Raw genomic sequence first — 25,844 nt, 5'->3', positions numbered from 1 at the left:
ATCTTAAGCGCAATCTTTGATGTCAATACAACATTTAAAGGCCAATCAATCACCAGTAATACTTTTAGATCTTTGCACACATATGCAAATGACTATCGACTTGGAGATGCTATAATTTACTTACTTGGTATTGGAATTGGCAAATGGAGAGAATATAATTTTCAATGGTTTCGTAGGAGACAAGAGCTTTCATTCTACAAACTTATCAAGTTTTCAGTATCCAACTCTATCCTTTAGATAGGCAGAGGCGAGGCTATCCCATTTGATCTGATTAACCTCATCTGAAAAGAATATTAAGATCAGATGTCTGCACAATAATCAAACTGAGCAAATCTCAACGGTATTTTTTAAACTGAATTTTGTTTTTTTTTTTCAGAAGATGACCCCTCAACTCTGTGAGTCCTCATGTGGACGCTTTAATGTACATCTTATACTAAAGGCTTTCCCACACGTTTCACAAGAATGTGCTTCTCACCCGTATGAATCCTCGGTGACCAGTTTAACTGAGATCTTGTTATGAAGGCTTTCCCACGACGTTTCACAGAATATGGCTTCTTACCTGTGTGAAATCTTCATGGTGTTCCGCTAAATGTGAGTTTGCCTTAAAGGTTTTACCACACGTATCACAAGAATATGTGCCTCCATCTGATTGGCCCTCATGTGGGATCTTTAAAACTCACATCTTGATTAAAGTTTTCCACACCGTGTTTCACAAGAATATGCGCATTTCATCTGAGATGACCCTAATGAGGACCTTTAACTCAGTCTTGATTTGAAGGTTTTAACCACATGTTTTCACAAAATCCGCTTTTCCCCTGTGTGAATCCTCATGTGACAATTAATTGAACTTTTGACTGACGTTTAACCACTTTCCACAAGGATACGGCTTCTCACCTGCATGAAACCCTCGTGGATGCAATTAATTGACCTCTTTGTGTGAAAGGTTTTACCACACGGTTCACAGGAATATGGCTTCTCCACCTGGTGAAATCTCATGTGGACAGTTACGATCAAGATCTAGTTCTGAGTTTTATCACACATTTTGCAAGGAATTGCGCTTCTACCCTTGTGAGTCCCTCCATGTGCCCAGTTAAATAAGAGCGACGAACTGAAACTTTCTTTTCCACCAACAATATTTCACAATGAATCGGCTTCTCGCCTGTTTGAGACTCATATGTTCCATTGAAATTATACCTTACATTGACCTATTTCCGCATGTTTGTTGGTAAAAGTATAAGTTTCTCCCCTGTGGTGAAGTCCTATATGTGTCTTCACATTGTAACTTTGGAAAGAAACAACGCGCAGCTAAAAGTCTTTTCCAGAGACGTCACATGTTAAAGACCTCATCTACTGTATCAGTATCACACTGATTCCCCTGACATGGGAACCAGTTGTCCTATATTGTTGTTCGGGACTTGTGCCTTTTTGAGGTCTCTTCTTTGGACTCGGCTTTGGCATTTCCACTTTATCCTGTTGATCTACTTGCTTGTTTCCTCCTGATTCTGGCCTCTTAGCGTACAGGAGAGTTGTAAGAGAGGAGCTGGTCACTTTTTAGGTTCCTGATGGATTGCGCTCACAATCCTCTTTAGTAAGATCTCCATACAAAATCAGTCATCCAGAACAAGAACAAGATAGTCCCCCTGCATGACTGATGCAGAGCTCCTCCTGTTCCTCTTTTACTATCTGTGGAGTTCTGGTACCGTTTGCTCCGTTTTGCTCCTCTTTAATCTGTGGAGATTTCTGTTCCTTCCTGTTCCTCTTTAATCTGTGGGAGGTCTGGATTCTCCACTTTCATCTTTAATCTGTGAAGCTCCTCCTGGTCCACACTGATTTACTCCCCCTTGTTACAGAGCTGTTGCTGAGTGAGAAATTCTTTCCTTTGTGCAGACATGCAGCTGTGAAGGTCGTGTAAGGAGAAAGGGTCACACACAGAGGTTACTAAATTTGATAACATGAACAATATAAAAGACCTTTAAACTAGGGCTAGGGATGTGACAGTCATATTAAGGTGAGAAAAAAATAATTCAGTGGTTAAAATAAGTATTGAACACGTTACCATTTTCATAGTAAACATATTTTTAAAGGATCTATTGACATGAAATGTCACCCAGGTGATGGTAACAACCCAGTTTTATGCGTACTAGAAAGAAACCGAAATAAAGAATTTCAGAAATTAAAGTTATGTTTAATGATGTTAAATGACACAGGAAAAAGTATTGAATCACGCTTACTGATGATCTTTTGTACTTTGTACAAAACCTTTGTCTGTAATGACAAGCTTCAAGAGGCCCCTCCTGTATAGAGAAACTAGTCGCAAGCTTTGCTCAGGTGTGATTTTTGGCCCGATTCTTTCACAGAAACCGCTTTAAAAATCTTGAAAGTTCTGTGGGCCTCTCTGTGAAATCTGATTTTTAGTTCTTTCCATTTCAATTGGGATTCAAGCCTGGTGATTGTCTGGGCCATATGCAGCTTATTTTCTTTCTGTGAAACCAGTTAATAGTTTTCCTTGGTCTTGGTTTTGGATCATTGCTCTGAAATGTCCACTACCCCGTTTTATCTTTATCATTCTGAGTAGATATCTCGGAACATTTTTCCATCTTCCTCCCTTCAGTTACATGGAGTTTGCAGTAGATGGGGGGGGGGGGGGGGGGGGGGGGGGGGGGCTTGGGGGGGGGGGGGGGGGGGGGGGGGGGGGGGGGGGGGGGACCCCCCAATATCAGACGAAGCCCCCCCACCATGATGTTCCCACCTCCAAAATCCCACTGCAGTATGGTGTTTTTGGGGGTGATGTGCAGTGTATTGTCCTCCAAACATGGTGTGTTGTTATGCATCACAGAGTCAATTTTGCTCTCATCCTGAACAGACTATGTTCTTCCCATATTTTACAGGCTTTTCCAAATGTTGTGGAAGCAAACTTTAAACAAATAGCTCAATGTGCTTTTCCTTCAGAATTGGAGTCTTGCATGTAAGAGTACTTTCAAGAACACAGAGGTCACCTTGGGTGAGGAGTTTTGATGAGACAACTGCAATGGGCCAGAACACCAAGACCACCATCACAGCCAATGGCCATTGAGTGCATTGCTTATTTGATTTCTTTGAAACAATTGCTAATTCAGGTCTTTCCTGAAGCCCGTCAAGTGGTCCTTGTCTCGTGGACACTCTTCTACAATTCTTTCCTCCTCTATCAAAATCTTTTGAAGGAGACCTGGTTGTGGCGGTTATGGTCAAGATGTGTTGATGAAATCATTTCTTGTAACCAGTGCCATCAGAATGTTTGCAACAATAAGTTTGTGAAGGTCTAGATAGAGTTCTTCGCTTTTACACTTCATGAATGTTCCTTGTGTGAACACCTTGTAATGACACACTTTTTTATAGGCCCATCAGGACCGAACTAGCTGAATTCATTTGCACTGACAACAGGTGCAGGAAAGCTTTCTGATCATTTGATAGATTTCAGTTTGCCAGCTTTTTTTACACCTCCTTTCTACACAATTTTCCCCTCCGTTATTTTTACATATTGCACATAAGTGGGGTCTGCACATTTTTTTTAGTGCTCACGAGTGATGCAATATGGGAAAGTCAGCTGCAATGAAACAACACTGATGGTGAGAATGTCATACCATCAAAAGTTTAAAAATAAAAAAACGATCCCTTTAAGATAGTCAGTTTTAAACTGGTTGGGTAAAGTTCCTTGTGGTCCAGTCCAGCATGATAATATTCATGGTGGAAATGCCCAGTAAAGACTTAACAATAGAAAGATAAAAGTGTGTTCCAATCCAAGAGAGAAGTCTTGCTGAGTTTTGTGATAAAGTTTTCAATATGATGATTAAAAGTAAATGACTACTCAGTAAAATACCAAGATATTATACTCTGTGACTCTCTCAATATAGCAGGTAATGACAGTTCAATGCTTCTTGCACGAGAAAAAAAAAGCATGGACTTTGTTTTCTTGCATTGATAACAAGTTTTACATTTAAATAATTGCATTTGAAGCCATAATAGAGAGCTGCAGCAGAAAAGATGATTAATAACAGTTGTCTAGTGCAGAGTACAAATCATTTATATAAATTGTAAAATAAACAGGTCCCAGACTGTATCCTAGAGAACACTTTTGTTACTGATAAAGATTCTGATTGATTTTACGGTTTCCACACACATGAATCACAACCTAGAGTTGCCTAATATTATCGAATATAATATCACATCCTGAGATTCTGAATAAGGAGACAATGATCACCGCATCAACGGCTTTTGAATGAGTCAATAAAAACAGCAGCACTATGTTTCTTTTGTAGATAACTAACAATATCATTCAAACAAATTAGACAGGATACTGTACTCGTGCATGGTCTAAAACCAGAATGGTGATGAGTGCCAGAAAAGAATTTTGGAGAGAAAATAATTATCTTTTGCCATTCATGCACCAATTCCAGGGTCTTTGCCCGGAAAAGAAAGTTGGATATTGTCAATTAATGTTGAAATCACTATTTCTCCTCTGATGATACAAAGGAATTACATTAATTACTCACCTTTCTGTGTAACTTTAATCGGTTACCAGATAATTCCAGAAGTCTGCAGCGATTATCAATCACTTTCTTGTACTGGCGACAGCTTTTCAAAGAGTTGCAAGTAATTTTCCTTCAGGAGCAGCAGTTAGTCTCCGGATAATCATCTCTCTCAAACTCACAACTGTAGTGTAGCTAAAAAAAAAACAAGACAAGAACAAAAGCACTGATGAGAAACAATTGAACTATTTGTGGTCTATGTATTCCATAATTTAAATATGTACTTTACTCATACTAGTACCTAACAAATGTGGCCTAATTCCTTGTAGTGATATTGACATAATCTTTTCTGATCTTTCTGTTCCTTAAGAAAGACATGTTCCAGTCTTTGATTCATGTGAGCAGATCGAATTTCATGTTAGAAACATGGAAAAAATTACAGTACACACACTCAGGAAAAAGGTAATATTCTATGACTTAACCTTACTGCCAACGAATCGACAATATTTTGAAAGGCTGCAGACCATCACCCACTACAGGAGACCCGTCCCCGACCCTGTGGTGAGCCCTGCCTGGCAAAAAGATCTTAATAAGTGCATTTACAGCACAGCTTTAATCGAGCTATGCTCAACAATTCTACTTTTCTGACTACAGTCCTTGTCCCATTTTACATGAAAGTGGGAGAACATTGATAACATCTCCTCCACCAAACTACTAGTGGGGATATGTTCCCATTTCAGAAGTTTATACCACTAAATATGGGCTCAATTTCGTGTCTGACCTATTACGTCATATAATGAACAAGAAGTTCGTTCATTTGCGGCAGACCGCATTTCAAACAACAACCGAAGAATGAAATAGGTATATTTTTGATCTCGATCGTAATGTTTCACGCTACTTCTGGTGCAAGGTAAGATCCCGCGCTATCCCCAGAAGGTTCTTCTACGGCTCGTTTTCCCCTCTTTTCTTCTGCTACCGGCCTTTCTTGGATGCTTTAGGTTCTGGTGTCTAAACCACGCGCGTGGAGCTCACACATTATTCAATCTGAAACTGCAATAACCGTATACATGCCAGACAAATCGAATTCAATCGCATTATCCTGCGTTTCTTAATCAGATAATGTGTTACATGCACTCCCCTGTTATAGTCTGATTAAGGCAAGAATTAATTTTTTCATGTGCAGTAAACGCACCTAGTGAATTAACCAGTTTAACATAACTTTCCCACCTTCCACTTAAACCACCATCTCCAACACAAAATGAATACCATGCACCCCAAGCCTTCCCCCCTCTGACCCCCTCCTGCACTGAGGATCTCCAAACAAGACGTGTGTCAGCTCTTTCAAGACAGAGGATCAGCAGGAAGGCTCCAGACCCGAATGGAGTGACTCGTGTCTGCATATAGTCTGTTCTGACAAGCTGCCTCCTATCTTCACTCAGACTCTTGAACAGCTCCTGGAGTTTGTGTAGGTCCCTTCCTGCCTTCAAACGCTCCCACCAACAACCCGTCCCCAAAAGTCCCCCCATCACTGGATTAAATGACTTCATACCAGACGCACTGACGTCTGGGCTCATGAAAGGCCTTTTGAACGACTGGTAACTGGCCATTTCTGAGGACATCACTGACCCCCTGCAGGTTTACTTTAGGGCAAACTGACTCTTCTTCGCCCTCTGCACCTGATGACTGCACACTTCTGGGACCCTTCAGTGAAACTACTCAAGTTTGCAGATGACACCACCGTCATTGACCTCAACCAGAACGATGACCGAGTCTGCAATACAGAGTGAAGTGATCCAGCTAAAGTCCCCTGAGCAGACAGAACCACCTGAGCTTAACCCGCTCAAGACAGTGAGAAGAATGTAGATGACTTTAGCAAGGAACCCCCATCCACCCCTCCCCCTACCATCCTAAACAGACCGCTCCCACCGTGACTCATTCAGGTTCCTAGGTCCACAATCTCTGCGGGACCTGAATGGACCTCCACATTGTCCTGTTGGACAGTCAGAAAGCTCAGCATAGTTTGTACTTCTTGCGTTAGCTTCAAGGAAGTTCAACCTGCCCAGGAACTGCTGATCATCTTCTACTCTGCATAATCCAGTCCCGTTCCGTCCTAGACCACGGTCTGGTTTGGATCACCACCAGACAGGACAGGGACAGACGCAGAGGACAATTAGGTCTGGCAAGAGAATATCGGCACAGATCTTCCTCCATCCAAGACCTGTACCGGCCAGGGTCAGGAACAGGCTGGTAAATTATCTCCACTGACCCCTGACACCCTGGACACTATACTATTCAGACTTCCTCTCCTCAGCCTGAGTACAGAGCACTGTCAAAACCACCCACACAAAAAAGTTTCATTCCCTTGGGCTAACCTCTGAATAACTCTGCGAACAGTCCAGAGCACTTGACCATTCGCCGTAACATTTTGTATACTAGTGTTCATAATCATTTGCATACTCTTACATGTTTCATATTCACTGTATATAAAATATACAGATGCATAGATGTAGAACTGATTTTTATTCTGAAAGTCTATTTATTGTTGTACATTCCTTTTTTTCATACGTATTTTATTTTTGCTTATTTCAAGTGTTTTTTTATTTGTTGTACCATCGAGCAAAGCTGACCAGACTCAAATTCCTTGTGTGTGTACACAATACCTGGCAATATAAAGCTGCTTCTGAATGTCTGCTAGTCCTGACAAGTTAAGCAGAGTTAGCCCTCCTAGCAATGTTTGTGCTGCGAGTGTTTGTGCTCTTTGTTAGTTCTCAGCTACACCTCATGTCCTCTATAACTCTGCAAGCAACCCTTCAGCCGAGTGTCTTTCCTCTATGTGTCTTCTCCACACTGTGTGATTTCCTCATAGTTCATTTCTAACTGTAGAACACCTAAATCTGTGTGACTTTATCTCGGGTTTCTGTGATATCCCATCATCAGCGCTGACGATCGATCTCTTTCCGTACTGACCGACAGTTCTTTCAAAGGAAGTCCGACTATCTCCTCGCAGCAGTAGATAGTGCGGGATGACCAACTCTCTCAGCCCTCGGCTGAACATGTTTATGCAGTAGCTCAAAGATTTATCCTGCAACAGCCTCAAAGTTTTGACCAGACCACAGAGACACGACACCACCACCTCTTCCATTGAAACGCTCTAGCGAGTCGTGTTCGCATTTGCGAGTCAAGCCAGCCACGTAATTACAGTATGGTGCCGGGACAGTCCACAAAAGAAGAAAAAAACAAACCCTTCCTATTTAAGAAAAAAAAAAAAAATAAAATTTTTTGTTTTTTTTTTTTTTTTTCCCTGCATTGGTTTCCCACAATTATCTGACTTGATTATTATTCTGTAAAAAATTCGGAATAAATTAATTTTCACCCCAATCTAAAAGCGTCCCCATTTCCCGATAAATGAAGTTTGCATATAGTATTTATTTAGTTAAATGTTAATTCATATTGTAGTAAAGTTATTTTGTTAACATTTCAAGACATTCATTCATCAACTATGTGCACGCATGGTCTGAGGAAAGTTCCCTAGAATTTGAAAGAATTGAAATGAATCCCAGAATTTTGTGCGTCAAACGAGCATTACTCGACGGTTCACGCAGAGGTTCGTCGCCTACGCACGGTTCGAAACTGAGCCCGTTGAGAAAACGTACGAAAAAAGTATTTTATGAGTTTTTGAAAATAAAAAATTGAAATTCGATTGAAATAAAAACCGAAAAAAAAACAATAATTGAAAAAATAAGTGAGAATGATGAAAGTTGAAAATGAAATTGAAATATAAAAACATGAAAAAAAACAAAAATTGAAATTTGAAAAGAATGATTGAAAACCATGAAAATGAACAACAAGATTGATGTGAAATATAAAAAATTGGAATGAAAAGACATAACAACAATCCCAACAGAAAAAAACCACATATAGACAGCTGCCTCTCGAGGTGTACTTTAGACATTACTTTTTCAGAATTTAACAGTTTGTAATATAAGAAAATGAAAAAGAAAATGTCGAGGACGGCCTTTAGGTGGGAGTGATTTATTCGCGGATTTTCTATCGAAATTTTACAGTAAAATGATTGAAATGTTGTATAGAAGTAGTTAGGTCACTGTGAACAAGAATCCGATTATAAGACTAATTTTTGAGAAAATCTATAAACAACAATATTTTATTAACTGTTTGAATAAGTAACAGGACGCATTACGTTATGTGACTCGACTTTTCAAAAAAAAAAAAAAATTAAAAAAATCTGAAGCTTTGTTTTCGTTCGTTTCCTCGACTCTTTTGGCCAGTCCCTGTACCTATACTTTAATTACAGCGTAGAACGCCCAAAGAAAAATTCGACCGCTGGGCTGGCTTGACTCGCAAACAGCGACAACCGGACGAGCTATCGACCCTATCCACTGGAAGCCGTGGTGGTCGTGGTCACGTGACCCAATAAATCTTTTGAGCCTGTTGCTGGATAAATCTTTGAACAGTTTCAGTAACCATGAACTTTCAGTTGAAAGTTTTGAGAGAGTTGATCACCCAACTACTGCTAACTACTCTCCAAAAAACACATAGTCGAAATCTTTGAAAAGAACTGTCGTCCAGAAAGAGATGATCGTCATCGCAGAACTGCTTGATATCACAGGAAACCCAAGATAAAGTTACACAGAACAGGTGAGTAATTCCGGCATTCCTTTGTAGAAAGAGAGAAAAACAGTGATTCTCAAGAATAATCGACCAATATTCAAACTTTTCTTGTCTGGCAAAAGATCCTGGAATCACTGATAATGTGCCACTGGCCATAGGTATACTTTTCCAGATGTTCTTGTTCTGAGCTCTCCTCAGTCGGATTTTAGACCCATTCACAGTACAGTAACCCTCACAACCAATGGCGCTTTTTTCCCTCTCTCCGCAATCATTTAGGTGCATTCACTGCACACCTGCCATTTATTAAGTCATTGATCTGTGCTCATCAGCTTCGTCTCGCCGGTGATTGCGGCACATAGCAAAAGACATATCAATTACAGTCAAAGATCAGGATATTTCTTAGATATTCGAGAGGAACAGGTAGGAACCAGCAACCTCCAAGATTAAAGAGGAACAGGATGAACCAGCCCTCCCACAGATTAAAGAGGAACAGGAGGAACCAGAACCTCCACAGATTAAAGAGGAACAGAAGGAACCAGCATCTCCACAGATTAAAGAGGAGCAGGAGGAACCAGGACCAGCACAGATTAAAGAGGAGCAGGATGAACCAGGAACTCCACAGATTAAAGAGGAACAGGAGGAACCAGGACCTCCACAGATCAAAGAGGAACAGGAGGAACCAGGTCCTTCACAGGATAAAGAGAGAACAGGAGAACTCAGCACAGTCAACAGGGATACAATATTGTTCTTGTTCTGGAGACCGATTCCTTTATGGAGACTCGTACAGATGCGGAAAGGCTATCACAATGAATCATAACCAAACATGTACAGTTCCTCTCTTACACCTTCTGTAGCCAAGAGCCCAGATCAGGGAGAAACAAGCAAGTAGACTCAGGATCCAAGTAAAAATGCAGAACCCACTCAGAGAGTCAGTGTGATAGTGACACAAGTAAAAGTCTTACACGAAGTTACATCTGTGGAAAAGAGACTTTCAGGATTAAGTGTCAAATAAACACATATAAAATCCACACAGTGCAGGAAACTTTAAAGTTGACAACAAGGCGGAGACAGTTTCACTTCCAGGGATAATATTCAATGACCACATGAGAATTCACACAGGTGAGAAGCCATATTCTTGTGAAACAAGTGGGAAAACCTTCAGAAATAGATCTGGTACTGAATCTCCACATGCTGATTGCATACAGGAGAGAAGCCCATAACATTGTGAAACTTGGGAAAACCTTCAAAACAAAACGAGACTTAACTGCCCCCTTGTATATCACATACAGTGAAAGCAATCCTTGTAAGACACGTGGACAACCTTCAGCAAAGGTCTCAGTCAATGATCCACATGAGACCACACAGATGACAGCCGTACCTTGTCAAACATGTGGGAAAACCTTCAAAACAAAAGTGACTTAACTGCCACATAGGTCTCATAGCAGTGAGAAGCTGTATCCTTGTGAAACATGGGTGGGGAAACCTTCGAAACACAAGGTAACTTAACCGTCCACATGAGTCTCATATACGGTTAAAAGCCGTATATTTTTGAACAGGGAAACCTTCACAACTAATTGAGTTAAATTACCACAACAGATTCACACAGATGTGAAGTCTTATTATTGTGAAATGTGTGGGAAAGTCTTTAGATAAAGATGTAAAATTAAATTCTCCAAATGAGGACTCACACAGGTAACGGTCCGTCCATCCTCAAAGAAAAAAATTTTGTGAAACACGTCAGAATTTGTTTCAGTTTCATTATTGTGTAGACCTCTGATCTTATTATCCTCTGAGATCCTCAATTTGGTACATTTCAATGCCGACCCAAAATCTCTGATCCAATCGAATATCAAAAATGAATCATCTTTTTGTGCTAAATATTCCATTTTTAATTTCCGCTGCAAAGAAATGTCAAAGAACCTAAAATATTAGTTCTGTGAGGATAGGTCAGGTATAAATTAAATATAAAATAAATGTAAAATAAAAGTTATGTGCTATAATACCTATGTAATTTTATTTTTTTTGTTTTGTTTTGTTGTTCAAATCAATAGTCCAGTGCCACCAAACACTCATCAAAGACAAATTTTGACCAAACCTACTACGAGGAAGGGCTTTTGTTGCGGTTTGAAAATAAGAAATTGAACTGTCCAGGATGCTTATTGTCATATTATTTTCTTTACATTTTCACACTAACATTCTTCTGTGTGTGTAAAGTATAATTAGGATCACTGTGGCGACAAGACAATTTTGAGGCAAACTTATGAAGGTCAAATTTTCTTTCAATCAAGAAATTTAACAGTCAGGACGGTTTTAGTGGGGTGCCTGTTAGTTTCTTCCAATTTCACAGTAAATTTACTTGAACATTTATACAGTAATGCAGTAATACAGTTAATATCATGAGTGTGTGTGTGTAAAAATGTGGTAACAGCAAGAACACAAGGATTACAAAATCTGAAACCTTTTTCATTTCATTTTTTTCTTCTATTTTTTATTTTTTTTTTTTATTTTTATTTTTTTTATTATTATTTTAGGCCTGCCCCAGCCCCACTAACTGTCATTACACTCGTAAGACACAACAAGAGAAATCCGGCTGTGGCGAGCTTTACTCGCATATAGACTTTTTTGCTGCTTTCTCACACTTTTGCAGCAACTGCCATTGTGCAATCTGAAGCTTATACTAAAATTAACAGATGAACACAAATAGTGATTATATCTACAATTTAGTTCTTTTTCTAAATCCGCAATACACATTCCATTCAGTTTTCAGAATTTTGTTCATTTTCCGTTTAATGATAATAATCACATGGTAATAGAAAATTCTGAGAATACTGAGGATGAGTGAGTTTAAGTTTCATTCATTTTCCATGACTTCCCCCTCAATATCCTAATTCATACATTTAAATAATAATAGCAATATAACTATTAGCAAGAAGAAGGAAGGTAAATCATATTTCGGCTATGCTAACCAGTGTTGCATTGAGAATATTCAAATGCATTAAAAATGCTGTAACACTTATGTACTTTGTAAGAATTACATTCCAAAGATATTACCTTAACAGGACCTCTGGATTGCATTATGGCTCCATGGTAGAAACATATGAATTAAAATTATCAAGGCTAACTCTTTCATCAAAGGCCTACAAAGATAATCAAAACATGGTTTTGACACTTTCACAAGCTGGGTGTAGATAAACATTCTATTTTGTAACAAGTGTACATTACATAGTTTCTAATTCTAGTCAGAGACACTACCTCAGCTTCTCATGTATTACTTTTAAATAACAGGAGGCTGAGAAGACAGAGAAGTCAGTTCCTTATCTGTGTGGTACCTGAAGTGAATAACACATCTATGAGAATAGTCTTATGTCCAATGTCCATGTTAATCTATAGTTTGTTGACACGAATGTGCTAAAACCTGTTGTATGCTTAGTTTTATGGGCTTCAGAAATCTTCAAAGAAGCAAAACATCCTGACCATGTGAATGTTTTGTCTTGGTTTGTTTTTTTAAAGTTCATCAGTGCAATAAACATTTTTGTAAAATAAAAAAATCAAAGAATCGTGATCTCAATCTAAGCACAAAAAAATCGTGAATCACAATTTTTCCAGAATTGTAACAGCCCTAGTCAAAAGATTGTTTATGTTAATTCTGATTTTAATTGAGTCACCGTAAAATGAAAATGACAGTCCTTTGTTGCGTATGCCAAAGTATTTCGTCAAATCAAGATAATGTTTTCAGAACTCTAACGAATGAAATCTTTTTATTACTAATGCGAATATGATGAATTTACATAGATTGGTTTCTTTCGTCACATTGCCTGCCCCGGGTACATAACCTAATTACCGAAGTAGACACGCAAAGAAATATCCTCCGCAGCTGGCGACACTGACACCACGCGCTCACTTTGACTGTGTCGTGTCTCCTTGTCTCATTAATATGCTGTGCAGCAACAACATATCTTCTGCTGATGTGGATTTAGAGAGTTTGGTCATCCAGGCAACTAAATGGCTGCTGCAGAGGACTAGGCGGACTATAAGAAAGAACTGTCGTCCAGTACGAGAGAAGAGATCGATCGTCAGCGCAGGACTGTGGTATATCACAAGGAAACCCGAGATAAAGTTACACAGAACGGTGAGTGCAAGTAGAAATGTTACTAACTAATGAATGTAATCACACAGGTGTGGAGAAGACACAGAGGAAAGACCCTCATCTAGAAGGTGTTGCAGAGTTTAGAGACATAAATTGTATGCTGCGAGCTAACAAAGAGCACACAACACTCGCTTCACGCAGCTAACATTCTAAGATGCTGTTTTCTAACATGAATCCGATCTGTCCCATGAAACTCACCAAACTGGAATATGTCATTCATTAAGGTAATTAGACAATCATAAAAGATTTACAGTAATAACTACCAAAACAATAGAAAAGAATTGCAATTTTACATGCATTAGTAATGCAACCTATTAACACCAGGCATCCTTTTATAATTATCACTAACCCTTGTAACCTTGGCGACAAAAAATCCCATGTCCAAAAACAGCTTTAAAAGGACTTTGCTTCCTCGTCTTCCTCTTCTGACTTTTCACACTGTAGTGGAGAGGACACCTTTCACAATGGTGCATAAATACCGATGTCCAAGGCATCAATATCACACTCCAAAAGCATACATTGGACAAATTGACATGGAGGCAACTTGGATCCACCGACATCTGGTTCCTGTACCTCTGGGATGACCACAGTGTTAAAGGTCAAAGAAGAGGAAGCAAAAAGATCTGACTCCCAGTCCGCATCTTAAACTCTCCTTCTGAGGATGTTTCACATTCCTGCAGCTCTCTGGGACTTACTGGCCACATTCTTTTCACATTCCTTTTCATTCTGACCCTTTGCCACAGAGACGAACATCTTCATATTGCTCCTTGGTTGTCAAAGGAATGAAATGACCAGACAACCAAGCTCCAAACAGTTTGTGACAGGACTCCAGCTAGGTGCATAAACTGCTGTTTTCTTCATAGTGAAGTGCAGTAAGAGAAGGGGCCCATGTTTTTATTTGCTCAAAAAAAAGAGTGCATATATGGCTTTGAATACACATAGACACAGACACACACACACACCTCATAATAGTCTGCTAGACTCAATGACACCTTCACAAAAAACAAATAAAATAATAGACATTTTAGTGTTGAACATAAAAAATTACAAATTTGGCCATTTCTTCTCATAAACAAAATCCTAATATGAAGGAATGAATGGTTGACTTTGTGTCATGGTTGAGAGATCCAAAATGTAGTTATAATGGAAGTCAATGTGACATTTTTGTCTGCTAAGGTTACAAGAGGATAGTAAATTTTAAATCTGATGCCACACAAAAACTAACAATGCAATAAAGTCAATATTTTAGATAATCTCACCCAAGACTGTTTTGAAAAAAAAAAACAAAAAAATCACAAGTTTGTGTTCTTTTGTTTTTTGTGAAAACGACAGTGGCTTCAAGTAATCAAACTGGCATTTAAAGGGTTAAAATCCCTAAGTTAAGTGCTGAAGTGGTTTAAGAGATTTATGCAGAAAAAAATCTGAAAAAAATATTAATCCGTGAAGTTTTTATAACAGTTTTTGGACATAGACGTTTTCCGCTAAGGATAGAGGGTGGTGGTAAAAAAATGTCAGGAAAGCGGAAAACCTGGGTCAATGACCTGGCAATTGACCTTGGATTTTACCGGCTCAGCTTGGCTCGACTTTGATGTGAACAGGAATGCCACGTCGACACGGGTTTTTCTCTCTGGCATTGATGTATCTGCCTGTTACATTCTGATTCTCTCTTAAGGGCAGAGATTTTTGTTTTCAATTAAACAAATAAAACATGTTCTTACATGATCGTTAATGGACGCACATATGTGAATTAGACCCATGTCATATTTTGAAAATTGCCCCGGAATGCAGGTGCAACTGTGATTTTATACAGCTTGTATAGCGAAATCCCACACTTTTTTTCATACCAGTGCGCTGGCAAGACCGTTTGGCAGCATATATCGGGCCCTGTGTACTTGTGCTATACTTAAATATGTAGTGATAAAACAAGTCTCACAGCGGGAGGTCGACCCGGGATTTTCGACGTGAAAGGGTTATTTGTTACAAAAAATGTGCCATATCCACTAACACAGCTAAATGAAGAGTAAAATTTTGCTCACTAAGGTTGCCTGAGGGCTAAAATAAATATAACATTGGCGGGAAATACATAAATCAGTTATTTGTTTCTCATCAGTTCTTTCTGTTCTTGACGTGAGTTTTTTTTACACGCATACACACAGCTGAGAGTTTGAGAGAGTTGATCATCCAGAGACTAACTGCTGCTCTTGAAGAAATATTTGGACTCTTTGAAAGAACTGTCATCCAGTATGAGGAAGAGATTGATCACTGACGCAGACTTCAGGATAACACCTGGAAAACCGAGACAAAGTTACACAGAATAGGTGAGTAGTTCATGTAAGTCCTTTGTACAAAGGAGGAGAAACGATGATCCTAACAACAATCAACCAATATCCAAACTTACTAGCCTGACAAAGGCTCCTGGAATTGGTGATGAATAGCCAACGATAATTATTTCTCTATGCAGATGATGCTGTCTTGTATTTTTCTGCTGACACTACACAACTTGCATTTGAGATCCTGCAGCTCTCGATTATTGCTCTCTAATAGACGCTTATTAATCTAAAACTCTTTAACTATTCAAGGAAACAAAGTCCATCCTTTTTTTTTTTGTAGAGCAAGAGGCATTGATTTTAACAGCCAGTACCTATTAACACTGAATGGCTGCTATATTGAGAGAGTCACAGACTATAAATATCTTGGTATTTGGGGGGTTAGTCATTTACTTTTAATCATCATATTGAAAACTTCACAAATCTCAGGCAAAGACTCCAGTTTCCCCCTCAGAATGTAGAATGTAGAATGTAGGTGTTATCCTTGATTATTATGACACAATCTATAGGCATGCTGCTGCTACCACTCTCAAACCCCTTGACCCAGTCTATCATTATGTCATTAGGTTAATTATTGGGGGTCCCTACAATACACACCCCGCTTTCTGTACAATAAAGTTGGTAAGACAGCCTGCAGTTTGCCTACAGGGAGAACCGTTCTACAGAGGATGCTGTCTCATTAGCACTTCACATGGCCCACCTCACCCGCAGCATTCAAACACCCGTGTTAGGATGCTATTTGTTAACTTCAATACAGCTTTTAACCCCATGCTCCTGGACATGCTGTCCCTGAAGCTCCACAACCTTATCATTATTATTATTAACATTGCTCTGCTCCTGGATCAGTGATTTCCTCACCAACAGGCTCTGGGTGGTGATGATAGGGGAGTGTACATCTGCACAAGTTTGTGGACGACAACACGTGGTGGGTCTCATATCCAACAATAATGAGACCCACAGAGAAGAGGTTCACAATTTAACACAGTAGTGTTCCAGAAATAAAAACTCTCCACTCAGCGGCTCACTTCTACAGGGCCACAATTGAGAACATCCTGTGCATCAGCCTGACAGTATGCGGGATACCATCTACCAGATCTGGAGTCTCGACTTAACAAAGACAAACAGACTAAGGGACAGCTTTTTCCCATAGAGCTGTAGAGCACACACACACAGTCACTCCTGCTCACAATCAAACAGACCATGAGTACTCAGGACAATCACACACTCTCATAAGTGTGGGATATCGCTATTCAAGCTTTATATAAACATTGTCGCACATGTATTCCCCGATCGGTGCAATTTCCCAAACATGACATAGGACTGATTCACCTATCTGAGGCCGTCAAGTGCCAGAATCAGAATGTAACAGGCAGATACATCAAAATCAAATTGACACGGCATTCCTGTTCACATCAAAGCCAAGCTGATAAAATCCTGGGTCGATTGACCCGGATCTACCCTTTCCCATCGAGCAAAAAACCCTGGTGGTCACTGACCACTGTGTAATTGTCAGGTTTGTGATTTAAAAATTATAGTTGTGAACAATCTTTCAGCCCTAATTCAAGTGTCACTTATGTTGTCCTGTCATCACATTTGTAATCTTTGTGTTGTGACTCTTTCTCCCTCCAGACCTTCCACAGCAACATGTCTGCACAACGGAGATGAACTCCAGTCTGAACCATGAGGAATGTGCACAAATGAAAGAGGAAGAGGAGGAACAAGATCCTCCACATATGAAAGTGGAACAGATGGAACAAGATCCTCCTCAGATTAAAGAGGAAGAGGAGGAACCTGAACCTCCACAGATTAAAGAGGAAGAGGAGGAACCTGAACCTCCACAGATTAAAGAGGAAGAGGAGGAACCAGAACCTCCACAGATTAAAGAGGAAGAGGAGGTACCAGAACCTCCACAGATTAAAGAGGAACAGGAGGAAACAGATCCTCCACAGATTAAAGAGGAACAGGAGGAAACAGATCCTCCACGGATTAAAAAGGAACAGGATGAACTCTGCATTAGTCAGCAGGGAGATTATATTGTTCTTGTTCTGGAGACCGATTCCTTTATGGAGACTCCTACTGATGAGGAAAGTGAGCATAATGAATCAAAACCAAACAGTGACCAGCTCCTCTCTTACAACTCTCCTGTAGCCAAGAGTCCAGATCAGGGAGGAAACAAGCAAGTAGACTCAGGATCAAGTAAAAATGCAGAACTGAATCCAAACAAGAGACGTCAGAGGGACACAAGTCACAGGAACAATGTAGAAAATTCTCCCAGGTCGGAGAGTCAATGTGATACTGACACAGGTAGGTCTTTCACATGTGGCGTCTGTGGAAAAGGCTTCAGGTTAAAGTGCAATATGAAGAAACATTACAGAATCCACACAAGGGAGAAACCTTATAGTTGCACAATGTGCGGAAAGAGTTTCAGTGCCAGGGGTAATTTCAACGTCCACATGAAGTCTCACACAGTGGAGAAACCGTATTCTTGTGAAATTTGTGGTAAACGCTTCGATCGAAGCTCTTATTTATCTGTGCACTTAAGGACTCACACAGGTGAGAAGCCCTTCCCTTGTGAAATGTGTGGTAAAACCTTCCAAACGAGATCTAACTTAAGTCTCCACATGATGATTCATTCAGGTGAGAAGCCGTATTCTTGCGAAACATGTGAAAAAACCTTCAAAACAAAGGGTGAATTAACTATCCACATGATGATTCACACAGGTGAGAAACCGTATTCTTGTGAAATATGTGGTAAAACCTTCAGGCAAAAAGGTCAATTAGTTGTCCACATGAGGTTTCATGCAGGTGAGAAGCCGTATTCTTGTGAAATGTGTGGTAAAATCTTCAGTCAAAGATCTCATGCAGTGGACCACATGAGGATTCACTCAGGTGAAAAGCCGTATCCTTGTGAAATGTGTGGTAAAACCTTCAAAGCAAGATCTGAGTTAAAGATCCACATGAGGACTCACTCAGATGAGAAGCCGTACTCTTGTGAAATGTGTGGTAAAACCTTCAAAACAAAATTTACATTAACTACCCACACAAGGATTCACACAGGTGTGAAGCCGTATTCTTGTGAAATGTGTGGGAAAACCTTCAGTCAAGCATCTCATGCAGTGGAACACATGAGGATTCACACAGATGAGAGGCCGTATCCTTGTGAAATGTGTGGTAAATCTTTCAAAACAACATCTGCTTTAAAGGTCCACATGAGGATTCACACAAGTGAGAAGCCGTATCCTTGTGAAACATGTGGTAAAACATTCAGGCAACAAATTCAATTAACAGTCCACATGAGAATTCATGCAGATGTGAAGCCACATTCTTGTGAAATGTGTGGTAAAGCCTTTAGGGCAAGATGTAAATTAAATCTCCACATGAGGACTCACACAGGTGTGAAGCCATATTCTTGTGAAATGTGTGGGAAAGTCTTTAGCGAAAGATATAAATTAAATCTACACATGAGGACTCACACAGGTGTGAAGCCATATTCTTGTGAAATGTGTGGGAAAGTCTTTAGCGAAAGATATAAATTAAATCTCCACATCAGGACTCACGACTGTGATTGGTCAGTCTACTTCAAAGAAAAAAAATAATATTCTCTGAGAAGCCTTCATCACATGTCAGAATTTGCTCAAGTTTGAATATTGTGGCAGACATAATCTGATCTTATTTTTACCTGAGATGAAGTCAAAACAGATGGAAGGATATATCAGCCTCTGCCCTGCTACGACCAGTCTACAGGATACGGCTGGGTACCTTAACCTAGAAGTATTTCCTAGAGTCGACCACAACTTCTTTGATTCAACGAATATCAAAAAATGAAACATCTTTTTGTGCTAAATTCCAAAGAATTTTTATTTCCAATGAAATGTGGTAAGAAACTAATATGGCATCTGTGAGCTGATTTGTCTGATTTGTTGCTTTCAATTGCTGTACCATGGTCAAGAACTTAAGTCCTAGGCCATTGCCTTTTAAATTATATGAAAGAACTGTCGTCCAGTACGAGGAAGAGATCGATCGTCAGTGCAGACTGCTGGATATCACCAGGAAACCAGAGATAAAGTTACACAAAACGGGTGAGTACAAGTAGAAATGAACCAACTAATGAATGGAAACACACAGCGTGAAGAAGACACAGAGGAAAGACACTCAGCTAGAAGGTTGCTGAGTTTAGAAACATGAGGTGTAGCGGGGAGCTAGCCAAGAGCGCTCACTGTACACTGGCTAACATGCTAAGAGGCTAACTACTGCTTCACTTATCGGAATTGCAGACATTCATGTACTTTATAGTTTTTCATGTTTCTGACATGAATCGATCTGGTCACATAAACTCACCAGACTGGAATATGTCATTCATTAAGGAATGGAAAATCAGAAAACATTTATTGTAATAACCTACCAATGAAATAATAAAGTAAGGATGTTGCGATGCCACTATTTTTTCCTGTCAATCAAATATCAAGTAATACCGAGGCCAATAGCCCGATATCGATTCTTTTACACGTCTACGCGTGTTTATGAAAATAATGACTTTATATATAGTCATTATATATATATATATAGATAGGGTTCTCTTTAATCAAAGCAATTAAAGAATATCTTGGCAGCAAAAACAAAAACTTTATTGAACTACTTGAACTTTGACAACAAAGGTCTCATTCTGCATTCTCTACCATTTCCCATTTATATAATTTTGTTAAGAAACAGCAGCATGTTCACATGATGTACGTAAATATGCCTGTGATGGCCACTGTTATGTATTTTCTCTCATTTGACTGCGCTCCTTATGTCTCTCTCTCGCGCTATTTACTTGTTGTTTTAGAACTGATTACGTATTCGGTGTCATACAAATATTAACTTTTCTCGTGAAAGTGGACATGGTATCGATACTTTCATGTGAAGATTAATTGTAAAAAACAAACACACAAAAAAAACACATGTCAAGATCAAAAGTATCGATATTTCTGGATTGATACGCACTTCCCTGTAGAATATACTGTATTTTAAGTACTAGCATGAGTGAAGTACTTACTTAAAATATAGATGGCAAATACATGTGCCAGTTCTTTGTTTGTCATCAGTCCTCTCTGTTCTTGTCTAGATGTTTTTGCGCACCCAGCCACAGCTGTGAGTTTAGAGAGTTGATCATCGAGTGACTAAGTACTGCTCCTGAAGAAATAGTCGCACTCTTTGAAAGAATTGTCGCCCAGTACGAGGAAGAGATCGATCGGCAGTGCAGACTGCTGGATATCACCTGGAAACCTGAGATTAAGTTACACAGAACAGGTGAGTAATTAATGTAATTACTTTGTAGAAAGGAGGAGAAACACACTGTAAAATCTCTGATATCAGAAAATAACAAAATGAAACACTGCTGTTGTTTTTATTCACTTGTCAAAAGCTTTTGATATTTTTGATCATTCTCTTCTCATTCAGAAACATAATGTTGTGCTCTTGCACAGCAATAATATAAGTGTATTAGTTTGACGTATGGAGAATATGATGCCTCACACAGAAGCACCATTTATGTTGTGCTCTGGCACAACTATAATATAAATATTACTGTTAACGGTATGACGCCTCAGCACCATTTATGTAGGGAGTTTTAGGAGGCCTCACACGGACAGCTCCAAATGTTGTGAATTTTACACTGCCTCCTACAGACAGTGCCGATCAACGTTACTATAAATGTCGGACTCTATTTGACATAGAGGCCGCTATTTACAGTGCACTCAGGTGGGTTATTGGCTATGAAATTAGTAAAATATTAATATTTAAATATTAATAATTATTAATTGCTTGTTAACTCAACTCGCAGACTTTGTGCCGTGGTAGTTGGTTTCGTCCTTAAACCCTTTGGCAGACACTCGCGTTGCTACCAAGGTCCAGTCCAGTGGAGGCCATTACCTTGTTCAGGCCTCATGGAAGTTGGAGAACTGTAGCAGTCCAAAAAGTGTTGAATAAGGTCAGCTGGACATAGGATTTCTTGAAGAGGTTTCGCCACTCATCCAAGTACCTTCTTCAGTTCTGATAAACTAGTGGGAAATTGAGGTTTAAATCGGAAAAACTCTGTGGGTACCACCCACCCCAAACTTGCTTGACCAGAAACTGGGGTCAGTAATTTCCTTAATGGCTGGTACTTACCTGTCCTTGAATGGGGGGAACTGTGTGTCTAGGCCAACTTACCCTATGAATAGAGCTCTAACGAGGCTATTGTCAATGGGAGCCTGGAGGCTCAAGGTGTGAATGGTGTTTAAACTTCTTGGGGACAGAAGTCAAGACTGAATTATAAATAGGTGGTAATTAAAGAGTAAGCGTGTAAAGCCGGATTTCCATGCACGGCCTACCTCCACACCGCCCACTTTAAATCACTATTTCCATTGCTAGAAGGTGGGCGGAACGAGGCCAAAGTGATACTTTTCTGGGTACTTTTTAGTCCCTCCTCTATGGTCAGTCCGAAGTAGGTGAATTGGGGTGATATGATGAGAAAGTATAAGTTCAGAAATTAGGTTATGTCTAATAATATGAAATGACGCAGGGAAAAGGTATTGAACACGCTTACTATATCTTTTGTACCTTGTACAAAAGCCTGTGTCTGTAATGACAGCTTCAAGACCTCCTATATAGAGAAACTAGTCACATGCATTGCTCAGGTGTGATTTTGGCCCATTCTTTCACACAGACAGTCTTTAAATCTTGAAGGTTCCGTGGGCCTCTTCTACGAACTCTGATTTTTAGTTCTTTCCATAGATTTTCAATTGGATTCAAGCCTGGTGAATGGCTGGGCCATTGTAGCAGCTTTATTTTCTTTCTGTGAAACCAGTTAAGAGTTTATGAGGGAGACTTTGGTGATGAAGTTTATACAGTTAATACCAATGTTTACATCAGATTACTGCTCTGGTTGATTGTCACCGTTCGGTCGAAGCAGGACACTTGTCCTGCTTGCTTGGTCGTTTGAGTGGCTGGGGCAAAATAGTAAGCTACTTTCGTTGACACTTGCCACGCTGCGCACGCAGCTTCTTCATGAGGTAGGCTCTAAATTGGTCCATAGCCCAGCCGCTTGGGACTACACTACATCTCCTTTGTACTAATAGCCAGTGAGTCCACCCCCATCCCAAGCCTTCTGTCATGTGCACGCTCCCCCCGGTTGAGAACCACTGTGTTTATGGCATCCAGAGAGGTCAATTTTGCTTTCCTCTGACCTGACTATGTTCTCCAGTATTTTACAGGCTTGTCCAGATGTTGTGCAGCAAACTTTAATTGAGCTTCAACATGCTTTTTCTTCAGAAATGGAGTCTTGCGTGGTGAGCATGCATACAGGCCATGGCCGTTGAATGCATTGCTTATTGTTTTTTTTTTGGAAACAATTGTACCTTCTAATTCCAGGTCTTTCTGAAGCTCCCCACTAGTGGTCCTTGGCTCTTGGACATCTCTTCTGATAATTCTTTCCCCTCCTCTGTCAGAGATCTTGTGAGGAGGACCTGGTTGTGGCCGGTTTATGGTCAGAAGTTTAGAAATTCTTCTGTAACCAATGCCATCAGAATGTTTTGCAACGATAAGGTTGTGAAGGTCTTGAGAAAGTTCTTTGCTTTCACCCATCATGAGATGTCCCTTGTGTGACACCTTGGTAATGACAGATCTTTTTATAGGCCATCAGTTTGGACTAAACCAGCTGATATTCATTTGCAAGGGGCAGGATGGTTTTCTGATCACTGACCGATTTCAGCTGGTATCTGGGCTTTCCATGCCTTTTTCCACCTCCCTTTCTGCGTCCGCTGTTATTTTACATTGTTACCCATAACTTAATTTCTGAACTTATTTGTTTTGGTTTCTTTCTATGTGTGCCTTATTTGGGTTGTTACAAACACCTGATGAAAATTTCATGTCACTAGCACCTTAAGAAATATGTTTACTAGGAAAAATTATGTGTTCCGTACTTCTTTTAACCACTGTATGCAATATTTTCATTCCAAATGTAATTAATTTTCAATCCTAGTTTTGATGTCGCTTATTTATGTCACATTAGTAACCTTTGTGTTGTGACTCTTTCTCCTTTCAGATCTTCCACAGCAAAACAAGGACATGAACTCCAGTTTGGACCAGGGGGACCCTACACAGATTAAAGAGGAGCAGGAGGAACCAGGACCGGCACAGATTAAAGAGGAGCAGGATGAACCAGGACCTCCACAGATCAAAGAGGAACAGGAGGAACCAGGACCTCCACAGATCAAAGAGGAACAGGAGGAACCAGGTCCTTCACAGGTTAAAGAGGAACAGGAGGAACTCAGCAGCAGTCAACAGGGAGACTATATTGTTCTTGTTCTGGAGACCAGTTCCTTTATGGAGACTCCTACTGATAAGGAAAGTGAGCATAATGAATTGGCTCCAAACAGTGACCAGCTCCTCTCTTACAACTCTCCTGTAGCCAAGAGCCCAGACCAGGAAGGAAACAAGCAAGAAGACTCAGGATCAAGTAGAAATGCAGAACTGAATCCAAAGAAGAGATGTCACAGGAACAATATAGACAACCCTCCCACGTCAGAGAGTCAGTGTGATACTGACACAGGTAGAAAGTCTTTAACATGTGACGTCTGTGGAAAAGGCTTCAGGTTAAAATGCAATTTGAAGAAACACTACAGAAGCCACACAGGGAAGAAAAACGTATAGTTTCACAACATGTGGAAAGAGTTTCAATCAACAGGGATAGTTTCAATGTCCACATGAGGTCTCACACAGTTGAGAAGCCATACTCTTGTGAAACATGTGGTAAAACCTTGAACTCTAGATCTGCATTAAATAATCACATAATGATTCACACAGATGAGAAGCCTTATTCCTGTGAAACATGTGATAAAGCATTCAGGCAACAAATTCAATTAAAAGTCCACATGATGATTCACACAGGTGAGAGGCCATATCCTTGTGCAATGTGTGATAAAACCTTCAAAACAAGATCTGCAATAACTGACCACATGAGGATTCACACAGGTGTGAAGCCATATTCTTGTGAAACATGTGGTAAAGCATTCAGGCAACAAACTCAATTAAAAGTCCACATGATGATTCACACAGGTGAGAAACCGTATACTTGTGAAACATGTGGAAAAGCGTTTAGGGTAAGACATAAATTAAATCTCCACAACAGGACTCACACAGGTGAGAAGTGGTATTGTTGTGAAACGTGTGGTAAAACCTTGAACTCTAGATCTGCATTAAATAATCATATGATGATTCACACAGGTGAGAATCCATATTCTTGTGAAACATGTGGTAAAGCATTCAAGCGACAAATTCAATTAAAAGTCCACATGATGATTCATACAGGTGAGAGGCCGTATCTTTGTGCCACCTGTGATAAAACCTTCAAAACAAGTTCTGCAACTATTAAACACATGAGGATTCACACAGGTGAGAAGCCGTATTCTTGTGAAATGTGTGGTAAAACCTTCATAACAAGAAACGGATTAAAAATCCACATGAGGTCTCACACAGGCGAGAAGCCGTATCCTTGTGACACATGTGGGAAAGCCTTTAGGGTAAAATGTCAATTAAATCGTCACAACAGTACTCACACAGGTGAGAAGCCATATTCTTGTGAAACGTGTGGTAAAACCTTGAACTCGAGATCTGCATTAAATAATCACATGATGATTCACACAGGTGAGAAGCCATATTCCTGTGAAAAATGTGATAAGACCTTCAAAACAAGAAATGAATTAAGTATCCACACAAGGACTCACACGGGTGAAAGGCCATATCCTTGTGACACATGTGGGAAAGCCTTTAGGGCAAGACATAAATTAAATCTCCACAGCAGGACTCACACAGATGAGAATCCGTATTCTTGTGAAACGTGTGGTAAAACCTTGAAATCTAGATCTGCATTAAATAATCATATGATGATTCACACAGGTGAGAAGCCATATTCTTGTGAAACATGTGCTAAAGCATTCAGGCAACACAGTCAATTAAAAGTCCACATGATGATTCACACAGGTGAGAAACCATATCCTTGTGAAAGGTGTGGTAAAACTTTCAGAAAAAGATCTGCAATGATTGACCACATGATGATTCACACAGGTGAGAAGCCATATTCTTGTGAAACATGTGGTAAAGCATTTGGGCGACAAATTCAATTAAAAGTCCACATGATGATTCACACGGGTGAGAGGCCATATCCTTGTGAAACATGTGATAAAACCTTCAAAACGAGATCTGCAATAATTCACCATA

The 25,844-nt window shown here is 39.8% G+C and overlaps 2 protein-coding genes across 3 annotated transcripts in view; both read left to right on the top strand.

Moving 5' to 3' along the window:
* Positions 1–14,695: 14,695 nt before the first annotated feature.
* Positions 14,696–25,844, top strand: part of LOC125008907 (zinc finger protein 260-like) — a 45,458-nt gene continuing 34,309 nt past the window's right edge. Inside the window, exons 1-2 of the mRNA XM_047586312.1 lie at positions 14,696–15,599; positions 17,238–19,153. Coding sequence (XP_047442268.1) covers positions 17,270–19,153 — 1,884 coding nt within the window. The 5' untranslated portion in view covers positions 14,696–15,599; positions 17,238–17,269. The remainder of the gene's footprint in view (positions 15,600–17,237; positions 19,154–25,844) is intronic.
* LOC125008796 (zinc finger protein 260-like) overlaps positions 19,587–25,844 on the top strand; it is a 56,056-nt gene continuing 49,798 nt past the window's right edge. Inside the window, exons 1-3 of one of the 2 annotated variants that reach the window (XR_007112913.1) lie at positions 19,587–19,687; positions 20,713–20,897; positions 23,671–24,258. The gene's annotated coding sequence lies outside the window, so the exon portion shown is untranslated. Of the gene's footprint in view, positions 19,688–20,712; positions 20,898–23,670; positions 24,259–25,844 lie in introns of those variants that run through there. The other variant, XM_047586109.1, reaches the window with a different exon arrangement.

Source organism: Mugil cephalus, chromosome 1, assembly GCF_022458985.1.
Source record: "Mugil cephalus isolate CIBA_MC_2020 chromosome 1, CIBA_Mcephalus_1.1, whole genome shotgun sequence".
Lineage (NCBI taxonomy): Eukaryota > Metazoa > Chordata > Actinopteri > Mugiliformes > Mugilidae > Mugil > Mugil cephalus.
Note: the sequence above shows the minus strand (reverse complement) of the source record. Positions and strands in the feature narration are given on the sequence as shown.